The sequence below is a fragment of the Mytilus edulis genome, chromosome 4 (genome assembly GCF_963676685.1).
Source record: "Mytilus edulis chromosome 4, xbMytEdul2.2, whole genome shotgun sequence".
In the NCBI taxonomy this organism is placed as follows: Eukaryota; Metazoa; Mollusca; class Bivalvia; order Mytilida; family Mytilidae; genus Mytilus; species Mytilus edulis.
The window spans coordinates 72,228,516-72,247,146 of record NC_092347.1 but is presented as its reverse complement, the minus strand read 5'-3'; the positions used below and the strand labels follow the sequence as shown (position 1 = coordinate 72,247,146).

At 30.8% G+C, this 18,631-nt stretch overlaps 1 protein-coding gene across 1 annotated transcript in view; it reads right to left on the bottom strand.

The window, feature by feature from the left end:
- The window catches only part of LOC139521511 (hexokinase-1-like), a 60,736-nt gene that overhangs the window by 28,825 nt on the left and 13,280 nt on the right, over nt 1-18,631 (bottom strand). The window contains exons 5-11 of the mRNA XM_071314987.1: nt 18,088-18,187; nt 14,552-14,631; nt 14,004-14,116; nt 13,476-13,631; nt 12,970-13,112; nt 12,315-12,451; nt 11,829-11,955 (exon numbers count right to left, since the gene is read on the bottom strand). Coding sequence (XP_071171088.1) covers nt 11,829-11,955; nt 12,315-12,451; nt 12,970-13,112; nt 13,476-13,631; nt 14,004-14,116; nt 14,552-14,631; nt 18,088-18,187 — 856 coding nt within the window. The remainder of the gene's footprint in view (nt 1-11,828; nt 11,956-12,314; nt 12,452-12,969; nt 13,113-13,475; nt 13,632-14,003; nt 14,117-14,551; nt 14,632-18,087; nt 18,188-18,631) is intronic.

Sequence of the window (18,631 nt, the reverse complement as noted above, 5' to 3'; positions counted from 1 at the left end):
TGTTTAGGATAACAAACCTCTACTCAGTTTGAAGAAAAAAACTACTGTTACTGAGGACCTCTAGCATTTCGACGTTAAAGTGGAACATATTATTTTTTTAAAGACACGGCTGTTTCACATACGATTACATATTATTAAAACTACTGAATGAAAAACGGAACCATATATGATAACTATATATTATGTCCTATGTCCAGGACACAAATGTTTGATTTGTAACTTTTATCTCATGGTCATTTTTAAATGTCAACATTATAAATCAAGGCCACAACAGTTCATGGAAAAGGGCAAAATCATGTCATCAATATAAAAATAACGAGATGTGGTATGATTGCCAACGAGACAATTTTCTTCCAAAGTCCAAATAACGTGGCTTTAAGCACCCAGACATCATTGTTTGGCCTTTAACAATGAGAAAAACCTATAAATCCTAAAGTCGGCTATGCACGACAAGACAAAATTAGAACAACTCTATAAAGAAAAAATCAACGATTTGATTTATGACAAAACATTAAAAAACAAATGTACAAGAAAAGACAGCTACAAAAAATAACCAATGTAATTCACAAGTTTCTCATGCACTTGGGAGAGTTTGTCAACGAGGTAGTGACTGATATATACTAAAAAGTCATTTAATAACTCCGACACAAACTCGCCGATGTAGAAATTTGAAATGTGTAAAAAGATCACAAAATGTCACACATGATCAAGACCTATATATAGATATGAATTAAAGCTTAAGATAAAGATATCTTATTTTTCCCCAGGAGAGCATATTATGATACTTCTCACCCTACAATAGTTTACATGACATTCATTAAGAGTCTGGTGATTATATGTTAAAATGTAATCTTATATTAGAGATAGGTACTCCAGAGCACAGGAACTTGTCTAAAAAAATCCTTTATACCTTGATTTATTAAAAATATTCTAAGGCAAGTGCCTGTGCTCAAAAGGCGTCACTTGATTTATCTGCCTTTTCAAATAGGCTCTCTTTAGGATTGCTAACTTATCCAGTATATATATGGGATAAAACGTTGATACTTGAATTGCATTCAATAAGTGAACTCACAGATGCGCTGTCGTTATGATTGTACATGACCTTTGTGGGTGTCGTCTCTGGGTGGTCGAAACAAGGTGGATCGGAACTCTCATATTGCGCAACAACAAAGTTCTAACAATTGTATGTGTCCAAGATTTTGAAAGGAGTAGGTCCAGTAAGACCCCTTTTTGGCCCCAAAATATAGCAGTTTTACAAAATTGTTAAATTGTAAACTTTAAGTGTTTTATTGGAAGTTAGAATGCTTCTGTTGCATTAACATGGGCTGTTTTTGACAATACAATGCACATATATCGGGTACTAGCATCTTTTAGACGGTTTCCGTCTTAAATGAAAGTGGCCGCATTTGGTCCGAGACCACAATTGTCGTCCCTTGATTGTCCCTTGATTTTCGTCCAGAATTTTAAAGGAAAGTAGTGATTTGGTCCAGCTGAAAAAGGTTGAAATTAGCACTTCGGAAGCTGTCAAAAGATTTCAAGACGCCCTAAACATAAAATTGTCCATATTTTGAGTTAGAGCCGATGAAGTTTTCTATAATTTTGATATAATTTGTCCCAAAAGTAGTACAACACACTGTAAAAGTTTCTTTGAGAAAGCGCAGGTGGGATTTTTTTAATTTTCATTTATGTTTTAAAAGAAATGCACTACGAAAATAATTGTGTTCTCGGACCATTTGTGTTCATTCTTAATATTGACATGTAAGTTGTATTTGATGATAATACATAACATATATAAAGGTTGAGGATGAACAGGGATGCGACCACTTTCATTTTTACAAAAAAAAACATCTGAAAAGTGACATTTGTTGGCATATTTGATAGATTTTTAATATTTAAGCTTGTATTGGAGCGTTTTTAATGACTAAATCAGTTAAAATATTTCACATAAACTATTTAAATCAACTGAAATGGACACTTTTAAAGTGTTTAAAAAGTGTCCAAAATCATTCGTCAGATGAACCTGAAATTTGAGGCCAAAATCGTCCCTTACCGGACCTACTCCTTTTTAACTTTGCCCTCAGGACAGAAAAAAGACTATTGTTTTGGAAGTTACCCAGTTTGTAAAGTATTGCATCAAAGCTTAAACTATATATGGGAAATGAAGACATTTGCATTTGACCCTTAGTTGGGGCATATTCTTTGCGGTGGGTGGCGAAGATGAGGATATGGTTTTTCATAAATTTGTTTGGTTTTTATTTTTTTATTTATTTTTTTTTTTTGGGGGGGGGGGGACTATGCGGTCATCAAAGTTGACATGTTTACCAATCATTCTACATAAGATAAGGAGGAATATGTTGAGGGTCTTCCAATCATTACAATCCCGTGAAGTTGCTAATAATTTAGACCTGTAGTTTCTAAGAACACTTGTTTGTTTTTAAATTCGATATCTGTTCCCGACAGTTAGGAACCCCAAACTAGTACACGTTCTTGTGATTTTTTGTTTCAAAGACTTGAAGAAGCATGTGGTTCAGATGGAAAATTGCAAATTAAGATGTATGAACGATGGATGGATGGTCAAAAGACTGACAAAAGTTGACATGGTTGGACCAATTGCAATGAACTTTCTGTGGAAAAAGAAAGATAAGTCCATTTGCTTGTATTTCATGAGGATTCAAGCAATTTAAAAGCAGGAAAAGGTTGCTTCTTAGTTTACTTTATTAGGTATGGGATGAAATGAATTTTTAGCCGTATGAAAAAAGTAGTTTGAAATTATAAGAAGTATTACTTTTAGTGAAACAGAAGAGTATATGTGATTACTAATACATGCTTTTACAAATATAAAGACACATTTGATTACCTGCATAGGCAAGCCAGTTTAATGCACTGCCAAAGAAAACGCTTTATAAGACTTAAAGTTACAAAATATGAAGAAAAAATGCGTTACAGTGTTCAAAGCGAGGTTTTCGTTTTTATTTGTATTCTTCCCTTTGTTTGTGTTTTCTGTTCATTTATTAGAGAGGAAAGCTATCTTTGTTTGTTTTTTTATGTGCCCAAGCGTCATTTTAATTTTCATATTTAGCTACCATAATATATAATGATTGTTTTACTTCTCTATTGTAGGCCTTAATGTCAACTATGGTGTATATTGTTGTCATCCGTTGAACTCTCCCATTCAGGCAGTACTCTCGCTAAATGGGGCGTGCGTTTGGCTTTGGAGGCCATATAAATACCCAGCCACGTCCTGTTGGAATTGGGGGTTGGGATATGCGATGCCTGGAGTAGTGAGTGCGCTCTCTCCACGCAATGGACCCTCCAACAACTATCTTAGGGGTAAGTTGTCTGTCGGTTACGAATCAAAACTCCCGCCGTCAAAATACCCTCTTTTTCCAGTTACAATCCTACTCGCTTAGATATCCCCATTTTTCATCTCTGTTGGCCTACCTTTCCGAACCTACCTTTTGTTTCAACTTTTCATTTGTTCTTGTCCTAGATATATGCTCGGAATAGTTGCCACTGGACGTTCAAGTAAAAGCAATCGATCTTGCGGTTCCTGATTCGTCATTTCTTCAGTTGGTGTCGGGATTTATATTCCATCAAAGGAACAACCAAATGTAAACAAAACAAATTCCATCTCTTCAAATCAATCATTTTGACTTTATGTGTTCTATGGCACGTGCTGTATACATGGACATCTCATATTTTGTTGGAACTTTTTTTATAATGTCCACTAGTGTTCAATATCATCTTCTACTGCTAATGTTGTTTTTACACAGTTCTTGCTAAATCCCTATAAGACTATAATATACTATACTATTAACTATATTACACGTCTTAGATAAGTATTATGTGTTGCTAAATATCAATAAATACACGAACTATCGCTCTGCCGAGGGCTACATAATGTATTCTACTGGTGTACCATTTGTTAAAATTGAATTAAGAGTGTGTAGACCGTGATCGATGCGTGCTCGTGTTCATTTATTCACATGCTGAAAAGAAATTGTCTTTCTTTTTTTACTTCAAACGTGAAGTCCTTGAGAAATGGGCGTTCCGGAAATGAGTCGTGACAATAAGCATTATTACAGACTTGCTAACCTTGCTAGAGTTAAGATGTTAAGCATATTAAATTATATTATATCGAAATATAGCCGCTGACCAGTACTATTTAGGTTTACCATTTACATGTATATTCAATCTGACGCAACACAGCTAATAATAACAATAAGGTGTTTTTAATAGTGTCATTTTACATTGTATAAATGTTTAGATTTTGAATAAGACGAAATCCCCTTCTCAAAAGTATATATATGAGTCATATATAATAATGGGTGAGTTTTGGGTGAGTTGACACGATCAAGACTTATATATATGAGCCGATATATGAGCACGCGAGTTGTTATAGGTATAATCAGATTGCCCAATGAGATTATAAGTAAAAGATAAAAAAAAAAATTGTGCGTCTGAAGCCGGCATTTCTTGGAAAGTTTCCTTGAATGTCAAATCTTTAACCAAATCGGTAACGAACATTTCTTTGGGGGGGGGGGGGGGGGGTTCTTTGGGGGGGGGGGTTGATGCACAGTCCGTCAAATGAACATACTATAATTTATATTCAGCAGAGCATTTGAAGCATTTCTGGCATTCCGATTTCGTGTAAAACTTATATTGCTTATATAACATGTTCCTCGCATAGTTTAGTTTTCAGAATGAAACCATGATGTCAGTAAATTTCCGATTGTGACCTTTCCGTTTTAACATAAATCCGAACTATAGACTTTTCAAATAGAATTTGTTTAAATCATTTCTTTAACTTTAAATGATATTTCCAAACGTTGGAGTTGCAAGGAGTTGGTTAAGCTGTCTGTGTTGAAGGTACATAAGTACAATAGCACGAAGTGAAGTTGTGACAGCTTGGTGCATCCTAATCCCCATGTATAGTTTCAATTAAAACTAGTAATCAGATTATAATATTATAGTCTCTTTGGTGAATTGTGTTTTGCTTCTTATCTCGTCTTCTATGTCTGCAGATTATCAACTTTTTTCCATTACCTTAATCTTTAAACAATTAGACTGTTTCTGACACCACTTTTGCTATCTGTGTCTTGAGTTTGCTTAAAGTCATTAGTCAAAAAACGAAAACAATACTTTATAAATTACATGCACCCGAAGCGCCTTCCTGAGTTTACCTTCATCTGAAACTTTCAAGGTGGCACGGTAGTATTTCCTGGTCCATAAGGGATAATGATAACCTTTTTAAAATTTTCACCACTTTCTAACACTGCAAAAAAATTCTACATTCACAGTTAACTGAAGAACTTTCATTTTACTATTCAGAAATGAATTTGAATATCTATCATGACCGTTTTTTTGCTATTTTTAAAAACTTAAAGCCACTAGTACTTTTAGGTCTTTTACGGTGCAGTGAATACAAAATTTAAAAAAATTCTCAAAAATTCACCAGTCGAAGAGCTATATGACAAAATTAATATAAAAATAATACTTTTCAAATGTTTTTATCGCAATTTTGTGCACTCTTAATTAATTCAATACAGTATTATAGTGCACGTATCCCAATTTCATAGTAGTTTGTTTTTGCTTTTATCAGTGTTATTTGTTAGTCTCATGCACCCTGATGTTTCTCATTTAAATTGTTATACATTTTTTTCGGTCCTATAGCTATCTTGGTTTCAGTGAAGTTTGTTTGTGTTCCTATATATCTGGTTATCAGTGTAGTTTGTTGACGTTCTTATATTGTGTTTTTAATAGTTTGTACATGCTTTCGAAACATTCCAGTGTTCATATTTACAGTTCATCATAGTTTGGTTTGCATTCCTGTTTTGTTTTAGAATTGTTTCTTTGTGTAAATATCTTGTTGTGTTCCTGGTTTTATTTAAATGAAGTCTTTTATTGTTCCTATCTTGTTTTCAGTGTAGTCTTTTTGTGTTCCATTCTTGTTTTCAGTGTAGTCTTTAATATATTGTTTTTTAATGAAGTCTTATTATGTCCATCTTGTTTTCGGTGTAGTCTTTTTGTGTTCCTCTATTGTTTTTAGTGTAGTCTTTATATGTTCAGATCTTGTTTTTGGTGTAGCCTTTTTGCGTTCCTTTGTTGTTTTAATGTAGTCTTTTTATGTTCCTGTCTTGTTTTTGTCTTGTTTTCAGTGTAGTCTTTTTATCTTCCTGTCTTGTTTTCAGTGTATTCTTGTTGTGTTCCTATCTTGTTCTCAGTTTAGTGTTTTTATGCTCCAATCTAGTTTTCAGTGTAATGTATGTGTGTTCCTTTTTGTTGTAATGGAGTGTTTTTGTGTTCCTATCTTGTTCTCAGTGTTCTTTTTTTTCCTGTTTTGTTTTCAGTGGTCTTTTTATGTTCCTGTTTTGTTTTCAGTGTAGTTATTTGTATTCCTATCTTGTTTTCAGTGTTATCTTTTTGTTCCTGTTTTGTTTTCAGTGTAGTTTTTCTACATTCTTTTTTTTTAAAGTGAAAAAAATGTAGTTTGTTTGAGCTCCTATTTTATGTAGTTTTCTTTTTTTTGCTTGCTTTCATAAGTTATTTTAAGTATAGTTTTTTTGCAGTCCTGTCTTGTTTAAGAGTAGTTTGTGTGTGTTCCTATCTCGATTTTAGTTTAGTTTGTTTGCGTTCCTAGAATGAAATTCAAAACAGTGTAGCTGTGGCCATTGATTGACACATTAAAATCATCCATTGACTGGGACAATTTACGTGAACGTTTGTCTGTAACGACCACTGTTCACGACGTACCTACGATAGACATTTAAACTGTGGGGTCACCAAGTTTTCTTAACGCCTTTAATTATAAAATAATTCGAAAAATTAATCAGGAATAACCTTTGTGTTTTGATTTATATAATTGATATAAATCAAAATATCGTGTTATTTCTGATTAATTTTTCGAATTACTTTATTTAGGTGTTGAGAACCTTTGGTGACCCCATAGTTTAAGTGTCTTTAAAAAGTACATAGTGAGCATTGGTCGTTACATACAAACATTCACCTAAATTGTCCCAGTCAATGGATGATTTTAATGTGTCAATCAATGGCCACAGCTACACTGTTTTGAATTTCATTCTATATGTATTTCAGTTGTTTGTGTTTATTTTTTATTTGATTTTAAGCATATGATGTTTGCAGTCCTGCACTGTTTTAGAGTAGTTTGTTTTCGTTTTATTTCTATTTTGTTTGAGAGCAGTTTGATTTATCTTGTTTGGTTGTGTTCTTATCTCGATTCTAGTTTAGTTTGTTTGCATTCCTATACATGTTTCTTTCTTGTATTTATTGCTATTTTTTCTTCTTATCTTATTTTAAATGTAGTATTGTTTGCAGTCCTGTCTTGTATTTTTTTTGGTGTTTTTATCTTATTTTCAATGTAGTTTGTGTTCACATCGTGCCTTCAGTGAAGTTTGTTAGTCTTGTCTGTCTGTCTGTCTGTCTGTCTGTCTTTCTTCCAATGAAACATGTATCATATATTGACATTTTTAGACAACTTCCAAAATCAGTGGCTATCCCTTGGAAATATTAATAAAATTGAGAATGGAAATGGGGAATGTGCCAAAGAGACAACAACCCGACCATAGAAAAAAACAACAGCAGAAGGTTACCAACAGGTCTTCAATGTAGCGAGAAATTTCCGCACCCGGAGGCGTCCTTCAACTGGCCCCTAAACAAATATATACTAGTTCAGTAATAATGAACGCCATACTAATTTCCAAATTGTACACAAGAAACTAAAATTAAAATAATACAAGACTAACAAAGGCCAGAGGCTCCTGACTTGGGACAGGCGCAAAAATGTGGCGGGTTAAGTATGTTGAAAAATGTATTGCAAGTGTCCTCATGTGTTTTCCCTCAGCCAGAAGTTCATGTGCATGTCAAAAACCTCACCAGTGGTTTATGTTTAAACATGTTTCTTCATGTGTTTTTTTGTGTGTTTTTTTTTGTCATATGGATTATTTGGTGTTTATGGCTTATCTTTAATTGTCTTTTTTTATACACTTCTTTTTATAGATTTTTGGTGAATTAGGGCTTTATATATTGCATAGTCACCTGTCATTTGTTGAAGACCTTTAGAGTTTGTATAATGGCATCTGAGAGTAAGAGGAGACTATCCAGCTCAGACTAAGAAATATATAAATTGTCACTTTGGGAACAGTTTTTCTTTTGATCTGTTTGTCTATGTAGTTGCCTTTATTAGAAATCTGACTAAGCATGTCTATCTTTACATGACATCAAAGTGTTGCTGTCATAGATATGGTGGAAAGATTACCAAGACAACATTAAAACACATTCATTCAACCATAAAATACTAATTTGACAATAACACTTTTATCTCAATTTTTTTCAAAAAATCTGCAGTTCAATGAGCTTAAAACTGAATTCTCTGTTATTATTAGACATGTCTATGTTTCACACTTAAATAACTATGAATATTTATTGCAAATCCTCATAAAATTTTCAGTTTACACAAATTTCCAGATTATGCAGCATATGTTCAACTTAAACAGGTTTGTACTGTATATTGAACTGGCTTCAACCGGTTGTATTAAATATTGATCCAGGTTGCACTATTCATAGGATGGCCATAATAATAAAACATAAGTATAACAAATGATCAGATAATTTATTTGTTTAAGTTGATGTAAACTTTTGTGTTCAAATCCTATATTGAATGTTTCTAGAAACCTTAAACAAAACCACTATATTACAGTAAGAACAATCACTCTATAGTATCACACAACAACTGTAAGCAGTTAGGATTTCTACTATAATTTGCATACTCCGCCTCCTAGGCATGACTTGATGATATGAAATGCAAGATTAGAAAATTGGCAAAAAAGTTGTAGTAATAGCCAATAGAAAAATCGGACTCAACAATCTGACATTTAATAAAAGTTTTTAAAAAATGTTACAAAAAACAAAATATCCTTTTGAATAAATCATTTGGTATTGAGATAAATGTGGCATAGATTTGGTAGAACAGTCCAATAGTGAGATCAAATTCAACAGTCTGTTGAAAAAAGTTTTAAAAAAAAAGATGCACAAAGAAAAAAATGCCTTTATCAAATAAATTATTTGGTATTGAGATTAGAGCTAAAAATTAATTGAACATTTATTTTATTGTCATCAGTTGATATGTTAAATGTCACAACTGGACTAATTATGAAAGTGTAACATAAAATATTTTTTTTTACTAATGTTAAATTTAATTGGTATCTATGATGGACAATCAAAGTTTTCCATTTGAAAGAATTCAACACTTATCTATCATTTTTTAGACTAATCATAAATATCAGTTAAATAGACAAATAATTCAACATGAGGTTTTTCTTCAAATAATTTTTTGAAGGTAAATGCAATTGAACATTTTTCAATTAGTTGCTGCATAATGCATCTACTTTTATTAACCAACTTACAAATATTTTGAAAATTCAAAACGAAACAATCTGAAAATTCTACAATACATAGGAGACTAAACTAAATCACAATTTAATCAAAATCATTTATCATTACATGTATAAACAAAAAAGAAAAAATGAACTAAATTGAGATTCTTCCTTACTGAGGGGCAAGCTGTGAATGACAAAAATATTCTAAAAACTTTATTAATAATTCAAAATTCAACATTGTCCAAGTTCACTGATTAAAAAAAATAAAAAATTCTAACAATGAAAAAATGATAAAGATTTTCTTTGAAAAAATATAAAGCAAGGGTATTTATCACAAATGATTCTATGCAAGGTGCATGACGATGAAGAATAAATAGAGACTGAGTTCAAGTTTTCTTGTACGGGTAATCAGAAAAATAAGAATAACACCAGTAAAAGTTTTATGCAATTACTGTATACTAAACGATTTAGTATTATGCAATTTATTTCTTTGGGAGGGTATAACCAAATTGACTGGCTGTTAAGCGTTCAGACAATCGGTAACATTGTAATAAGTGTTAATGTTATATTGATCACTATAAATATATGACATGTAAAAACTTACTATAAAAACACTTTCTGAGTCTTTCTAATGTTTATATTCATACTATATCTCTGTCAATAATGCCTGTTGTGACAATTTATTGTCCTAAATTCATCTGTCTACACATCTTAAACATAACTCCTGTTAAAGTACTAATTGGATTTCATTGAACTTTATTATATTCATAATTTATTAATACACGTACGGAAGAAATATAACTGTAACCTCATTGACACACTTGGTCTTTCTCATATTGGAGTTCATGCGATGCCCTCATTTTTCATTTTTACCCCAATTTGTAACTTTTGAAGAGATTTATGAGATTTGAACTATTGCTACCTCTAATATTGATTAGTTTTATTTATTTCAAAAGAAAAGAATTTGTAATAAAAAAAAAATAAAAAATTTGCAGGATTTTACAATTAATGTGACCAAAAATAATCGTACAAAATCTGCATCTGTTTTCACACTTATATTGAGACTAAAATTGATTGTAAGTTGAACTGAGTTGTTCATGAATTTATGAAATATTTTATTGTGAAATTGGTAACCTTTGCTCTTTTTTAATCTTTTAAATACACCATCTTATGTTTATGCATATGTACATAATAATAATAAAACAAAATTATTTACATGTTAAAAAATTCTGAAAGACTTGGTAACGTCAGATACCGGTAAATATTTTTCAACAGATAAACAAAAACTAGATCATATAAATAGATAATCACATATGCATCTTTCATATTATCTATTATTAATTTCAATTTTGTAATTACATTGTATATCAGTTTAGATTGCAATTCTAATTATTGAGCTACGACTAACAGACTAACAACCTGACCGAATACATATTTCCTTTCATTGTAATCTATTTGTTACCCAGTCCTATTATGAACATAAAAACACAGCTGCCTTTAAAATGAGAAAAAAAGTTTTGAAAACATTCATGAATTATGCAGCATGTGAATTTTCATGTTTCACTTTAACTGATGCATGACAGTCATTGAAAAATAAAAATTTTAGTATGGTATGATGAAAAAAAGTATGACTGAAAGTTTACAAAATGATTGGAATGTTTGCATCTACAACAGGAATAGGGTAGTTGACAATTTACTAGATAAAAGCCTATGTTTGCACCAACTGAGAGCATTAAATGTTCACAAGAGTTATCTTTCCTTTCTTTTAATGATGAGAACTACACTCTCTTTCTCAAAAATAAGAATTGACAATAAGCCAAATGATCAATATTGCCTTGAACAGGTAGTGATAAAAAAATCTTGATAAAAATCTGCGCATACAAATAAAACCTTCCAAACAAAAACCAAAAAACAATTTCAAATTTATTCATCAAAACTTTTTCAAGGTTGAAATTAAGTTCAAACTAAACAAGTAAACAAGACAAACAAATTACTAAACTATTTAACATTACACAAAAATAACACCGTCTTTAAATAATTGCACAATTATAAAACAATCGTTCATTCTTCGCGATCCTTCCATTTCTGTTTGCACTCCTTCCATTCATCCACACATATGATACACAAATACACACTATTCACTCTTTTGTCATACACATATGCACCTGGTAATGTCCTCACTTAGATAACAATAGGGAGAGCTCGCTCCAGGTTGTGTTCCTAAAGAACATTATCCTTGTTTTACAGTTTTATTGAATCGAAATCTAAACTGATCTGACAAAAGTTGCAAACAAAGCAAAATTGTCTTTTTTCTATAATAAAGCTATTGATGGCTTTTGTAGATAAAATTGTTGTGCTCAGTGATGCGGAACTTTAGCGTGTCCCACTTTATTTATCCCAGACTGTCTGATATGCTACTATATTGTGAAACCTATTCTCCATTTGGTATACCATTTTTTGCGTTTAGTTTTTGTTCTTTTTCTAGCGCTAATCTGTTGGCTACAGCAGTAACAATGGCTGCTCCTTTACCACTACCATCATGAGACAACATCAATTTGAACTGAAAATTAAAGATCACAAGATTAGGTTACCTAGCAGATACATACACACTAACATATATCGGTAATGAAAACAATGTATTTCTTTGTTATATGAAACCTTTTTTGTTTGTGTAATAAAAAAATAGGGAAAACAGGAATAAGAAGTCTGACATATCCTAAAAGTCATTAAGATGCTCAAACTTCTCAACACGTTATATTAAGCTGCTGACCAAATATGAAATCATTCTGTTAGCAGTATGTGAGAAATGTGTGACGAAAATCTGTTATGCAATGCACAATTGAATGGACAGACTGACAAAGAATGCAACATAACCTCCACTCCTAGAGTTAGGGAATAACAATATTTGCAAATACTCACTTTAATACCGGGTTTGACTAGCTGTCTGATTTTTTCTTCCATGAGATCATGAAAATGAGGATGAAATCTGTACAGTGATCCATCAACACCTATTGTTACTTCTGGTCGATTCATTTTATTCAGTAACGTTGCAATTCCTGTAAAAATATGAATGAAATCATAAATACTCATACATAAAAACATGGCATTCAATGTATAGTCATTTCTGTATATGATTAAAATCACGCATAATTAGAAAGTAAACAGAACTATGCAGAAATTTTTATGTATATTTGTTATGTGTTTAATAGAGTCGGGATTAGAAATGATTTAACTACAACTTTTTTTCTTTTGAAACCTCAAAAAAATAATTCAGTGGATCCATAAACTAACAAATAAAAAATTCCATGCCTCAGAGCTTTTGAAAAACATGTGGTAGGCTACCTAGGCAAAAGTTATGAATTCTAACTCGGGTAAAAGTAAGATAAAGCTAAATGAATCAACTATGTGTGTTTTTATAGTAGTTAATCAATTTCTTATTTAAATATCTTACAATTTTAAAAAAAAACAATTACGGATAAAAATCAAAGTAGATCTGGAAATTTCAAATGAAACTGGGTAAAAACAAATGAGCAGTTTATGCTGTAAACTATTTCATCATTATCTAATTCTTTACCTGCACTGGCAAGATAAGCAGCTCTTGTTGACACGAGTGAACACACATACTGTACAATTCTACAGTCCTCATCAGTATATTTTGTTAAATTTAACTCTGCAAATACTTGTTTTGTACACTTAAAACTACTATCATCACCATCACTGAAATACACAAAAAAAACATTGAATTATAAATGTGGTGAAAAGAAGATGACGATTATAATTTTCATAATTGTTGAAATTACAAGAAGTACTTTGCCTTCATTGATACAATCATGGTTAACTGGATTTAGGGAAACTGGGCAACTTTTTAACCCCTGCCCCAGCTACCATTACAGTTATTTCCAGACTAACAAATGGGCATAATAAGTCTTTAACAATGAATGGCATAAGTTAATGAATGTGAAATTCACCAATAAAAACCTAACAACCAAGTGTTCCTAATATGCTATGTTCATATCATATATTATATCTGTTTCATATCGTCAATGGACATCTAAATAAGACAGGATGTAATCAACATACCTTTCAATTTCAGAGACATATTTGGTATAGAATCTGCCCCTCTCTGATAATTCTTCAGAACCTTTTCCATTAAACAACAGTTTGGCTTTCCTCAGTTTCTCTATCACAAGTCTGGCAATCTCTCCCATGTACATTCCTGAGATCATTTTTTCATATCTGCCAAAAAATATTAAAAAATTTGTAAATAAAACAGAAAATTTGTCCCAGAGCTTAAACATATAAAAGAATTTGATGGAAAGTAAAATTCTCTGAATTCTTTACAGTTTGGTACATTCATGACATACATTAGTATCTTATCTTTCATTCTATTTCTTCTGGGCATTTAATGGAGTAATATGAAATCTTGGTTTTATATTTTCTTCTCTGTACAAAAGCAGAGAAATGTATCTAAACAGTTTTCACATATCTTCATACTTAATCCCTTATGTTTCATTGTCTCCAAATGAAAAACTTTCAATCAAAAAGTGTTACTGTAAAATCAGAAATGTTTGTGATGTGTTTAAAACATTGTTTTTTTGTTATACTTACATTTGTTGACCAGCATTGATTGAATGTTTATCAACCTGTTTGTCATAATCTGTCATTATAAAATCTAAGCTACCATCATTCCCCAACGCTCCCCATTCTGTATTGATCATCACCTGCAAGATAGAAAAAAATAAAAAATATCATTTACATGTACTTTTCTTTCTATCTGATCATGTTTAAATGCTACAAGTACATAGATAAACTAAAATTGTAAGACATATTTAAAAGCAATTAGACTTTTGTCATCTGTAAACCTGAAGAGGCAGACATAAGGAATTGCAAAAGGGGAAATCTGAAGGATCATTGTGAAAGGGAACAAACAGTTGGTGCTAAAGAAAGTGTACAAAAATATTTTTGTGGGTATACTAAAATATGAACTATCTCTTATTTTTATTTCTTAATTTAAAAGCTACAGAGAGTCAACTGCAGTAAAAATGTCACAGTCCTTTTCCAAAATATCTAATAAGCATAGAAAATTTATAAATGGAAAAGGTATTTGGAAATTCATAGAAACAATATTTTTCTGTACATGTTTAATTGAATCCTACCTGATGTGGTTCGTCAGTATCACCATCCCACAATTCTGTATTTTCTAACGTTTCTATATAACATGCATTTGTACCTGTACCTATAAAAATAATAAAAATATATAAACTATATAAACTGCTATTTGGAAATCAAAATAAACTCATAATAATCATAACCGGTTGGAAGTCTGTTTTGATTTTACCATAGACCTATTTCATTTATAAATGATAATAAAAGCCATAATAATCAGGACTTATAAAAGTATTGAGAAACAACTTTTAAGTAACTTTCCTCAATCAAGCTTGGTCGACTGACCCCTTCTTTATTTATTTTCTAATTAGATCAATCATAATTCATGTAGTTCATGTATACTTTTCATCTAAAAAGTATAATTTCTTTAAAAATCCATAGACGAATATTTTGATAACAAACAGTTGTTTATAATTATATATGTGTAGGTGTATCAGCTGTTACTAACACAAGACAAATGTCATATTGTCTGACGTAATTTTGGTTGACTATTCAGTTGCTAAATATCTAAAATCATTACCACACAGTGTGTTCATTTCAAATGATTTTTTTAAAGCATGTTTAAATCAGACACTTAGCTGTCACACAAGTTTGAACATTTCATTGGAAATTGATATACCTCACATCAATGACAAATATTATATTAATCACAAGGATTGAATTACACATTGTAAATTCTTATTTATTTTGTTGCAAAAATGGCTACAGATTAAAGTTTCTTGCCAAAAATAAAAACTAGAACTTTAAATTTAGATAGCATTATTTGTGTAGCAGAGTGATTTTTATGATCATTTTATATATTGTAAAAATCATCTATTTAATTACTATATTTATTATAAAGCTTAATTACATATTTTGAATACTGTATATTTAGTTTAAATCAGTACTGGCAAACCTTACTTTTATGTATAGTAATATTCACGTTATTTTCTATGAGTTGTTGTATTTGATAGGGTGTTAATATTTCGCGGTCAAGTTTAATTTCCTTTGTTTTGTACCTGTACATTTCCACGGGACGATAGCCATGACAGTCCATTGAATTTATGTCTGTTTATATTGACCACATAGTTTACATTTAAACCTGACGTGCTTCTTTAACTTTGTAAACAACACTGTGATAAAATTCTCGATAAAATATACTTAGCGCAGACTCAGAGATATACACAATGGCTGTTACAATATACTTCCAACGTAAATTTACATGTATTGGAACCTTTTTGCAGACCCTTTGCTGATTTTATTGTTTTAAAAAATGCAATTAAAAAAGACAAAATAACTTTTATTCTTATTCATATGCATAATAAAAAGAAGTAATGCACAAGAGCTCGGAGAAATCAACAAAATAAAAATTCAATAAAATTCTGCGAAAGTCTATTAATCTTTTTGGTGCATTTAAGTCATTTCAAAACATAACGTCATACAAATGAAACCGCTATAAAAGTTGAAAGTTTTCTGTTTTGGGAACCATCGGAATTAGTATGATATTGTTTTAAAACTGATTTTTGAGGTAGGTTTTGCTTTATTTTCTATTCTATTGCATTATTCACGTATTTACTCATTTCAGCAAGTCAACATGGCGGCTCCTTAGTTACAAAATGTCAACTTTGGATTTGACAGAAGCTTACAAGAAAAACATGTAAATTAAAAATGGCAAATGTTGGGTTTGAGAATTTAAAGAATTAAAAAGTTTTTTTCTAGCAGTTATTCACGAAATAACCTACACAAGCCACATATGTATAAAGATATTTGAACTTATTTCTGTGCGAGGACTGTATAGCCAGTCAAGATCGTTAAACACTTCCATATAAAGCAGTGTATAATATTAGGTCAATCTTATTGTAAAAGTACACGTGACACACGTTGTCAATTTCATTGAATGTAAACGTTGAACATTTTCTACTTGCAATACATTTTACTTGCTACTTAGTTAATAACAGTTAAAGGTATTATTTATTATATTTCTGTATTATATTTAGACAATATACGTATAGTGTCTTGAAATATGAAATTTATTTGTATGAGGCTTAGAAATGGGAAAATGCGAGGTTCTACCGAGCATTTTCCCGTTTCGTGCCGAATACAAATAAATTTCATATTTCAAGACACTATACGTCTATTGTTTTTATACTGAAATCGATAAAAAAATAATAAAAATATGAAACAAATATTATTAAAAAAAAGTGTTAGGAATTTCCCCCTTGGGGTACCATTTTGGGGTATTTCCCTATGAGTGTAGTCTAGGTGGTAAGCATTGACAATTTGAGGAATTAGAAAGGGAAAATGAATTTAATTAATACCATTTGATAAACATGGTATATAAATTACCAATTTGAAGACATAACAGGTTTAAATTCATAAAAGTTTGACCATTGTTACTACACGTTGTCATGGTTGTGACGTGACGTTGTAAGTAGGCGGGGCGTTATAGGTGAGTTGAGGTCATTGACGTATAAAGCTAACGTTTATACGTATAGCTTTATCTGTATAGTAAAATAGCTGATTGCAGTATAAAACCTGTGATATTCGTAAAAGTATATATATTTATGTTATATGAAATAGTTTGTTATTTATATATGTTGTATTGCTATTTCAGACTTGTTTTTATCTACTGGTACAATAAAAGCATCAGAACCGTAAGCTCTTGTTAGTTGTTATTCAACGCATAGAAAACAACCTACTACATTTGTATGAATCATCTTCTAAAAAAGTAATAAACTAATTTGCATTGTGTATCTTTAGATCAACAATTACAATTCTAACTTCACTTAAAAATTCTGAGTTTACACTTTAAAAAAACTATTTAAACTAACTCATAAGTCAAGTATTGTCTGCTAAAAATAAAATGTTATTTTTGGCAATTATTGTAGTTTTGTTTACTCAAATGAACCTTTCACTATGTTATTGAGAATTTAATGGAAATAAATCCTGTTGATTATGTGTTTTCATTACGTAATATTCATTTGCTGGTGAATAGAAATAGTTGTTAATTTGTCATTATTGATTTTCTGTTTATTTCATTACACATTTGTACCTTGGAGGAGTTTCTTTGTGTATGATGATTATAGAACATACCAATATATATGTATATAGTAATCTCATATTGGGTTAACCAAAATTCCTATTAAGGAAAATGAAAACAAACTGTCTACATCCTTATTGAAAACTTTACTTAAGATCTTAATACTCACATAAAGCAATTTCTTGGGGGAAAAAACCTGCTAGCAGGCACATTATGTATATTTTTAAGTGATTACATAATTTCAAGATAATTTGGATAAAATTTTATTTCTGATTTTTAAAACTTAAAATTTAATAATATTTTGCATGGTACTTCCTCACTTTACTTAGCACTAATGCTCTGTAACAAAAGTTTACCGCTATCATCCAACTTATTTGAGTTTTGTAGGCTAGCCCTTTCGGATTTTTTTGTGGGGTGGTGGGGGTTGGGGGTAAGGAGGTACATTGTTTAAAGGCACTTATATAAAGGTTTTTGAGAATCAAATACAGATTTTCTATAAAATCTTACCTAAAATTAAACCCACAGCACATTTTCTGTCCTCATGTGCACACGACATCAAAGCACCTACAGTATCATTTATCACAGCTAAACAATTTACATCTATATCCTGAAAAATAAAAACCATATGTTCATGTCACAGAAAAATAATTTCACTTTAACAGTAACTTTTAAACATGTTTTCATAATTATTATAAATGTAAAAATGCATATCTGAATGATTTGCAAAAATGATAATTTATTTCTTCAAAGTGAGAATGTTAGTGTTTTCTTGGTATATATAAGAAACATAATGCCTTATCAATGCTTCAATTTTCATGAAGATCAGTTTAGTATATGAGAGATATTGTGAATTTTTTTATAAAAATTAAACAACAGGAATATCAAAAACAATATGTTGAACAAAAATTCAATTTTTAATGTTTTGAACACAGATCTTCTTCGGTACTTAAGTTCTTTCACTTTGATTTTAAGCCTTATGGCAAGAAATAGAACTTTTTATTACCGCTAAGTACTTTTTATCTCATAGTCGTGCAGTTTATATCCCCCTATT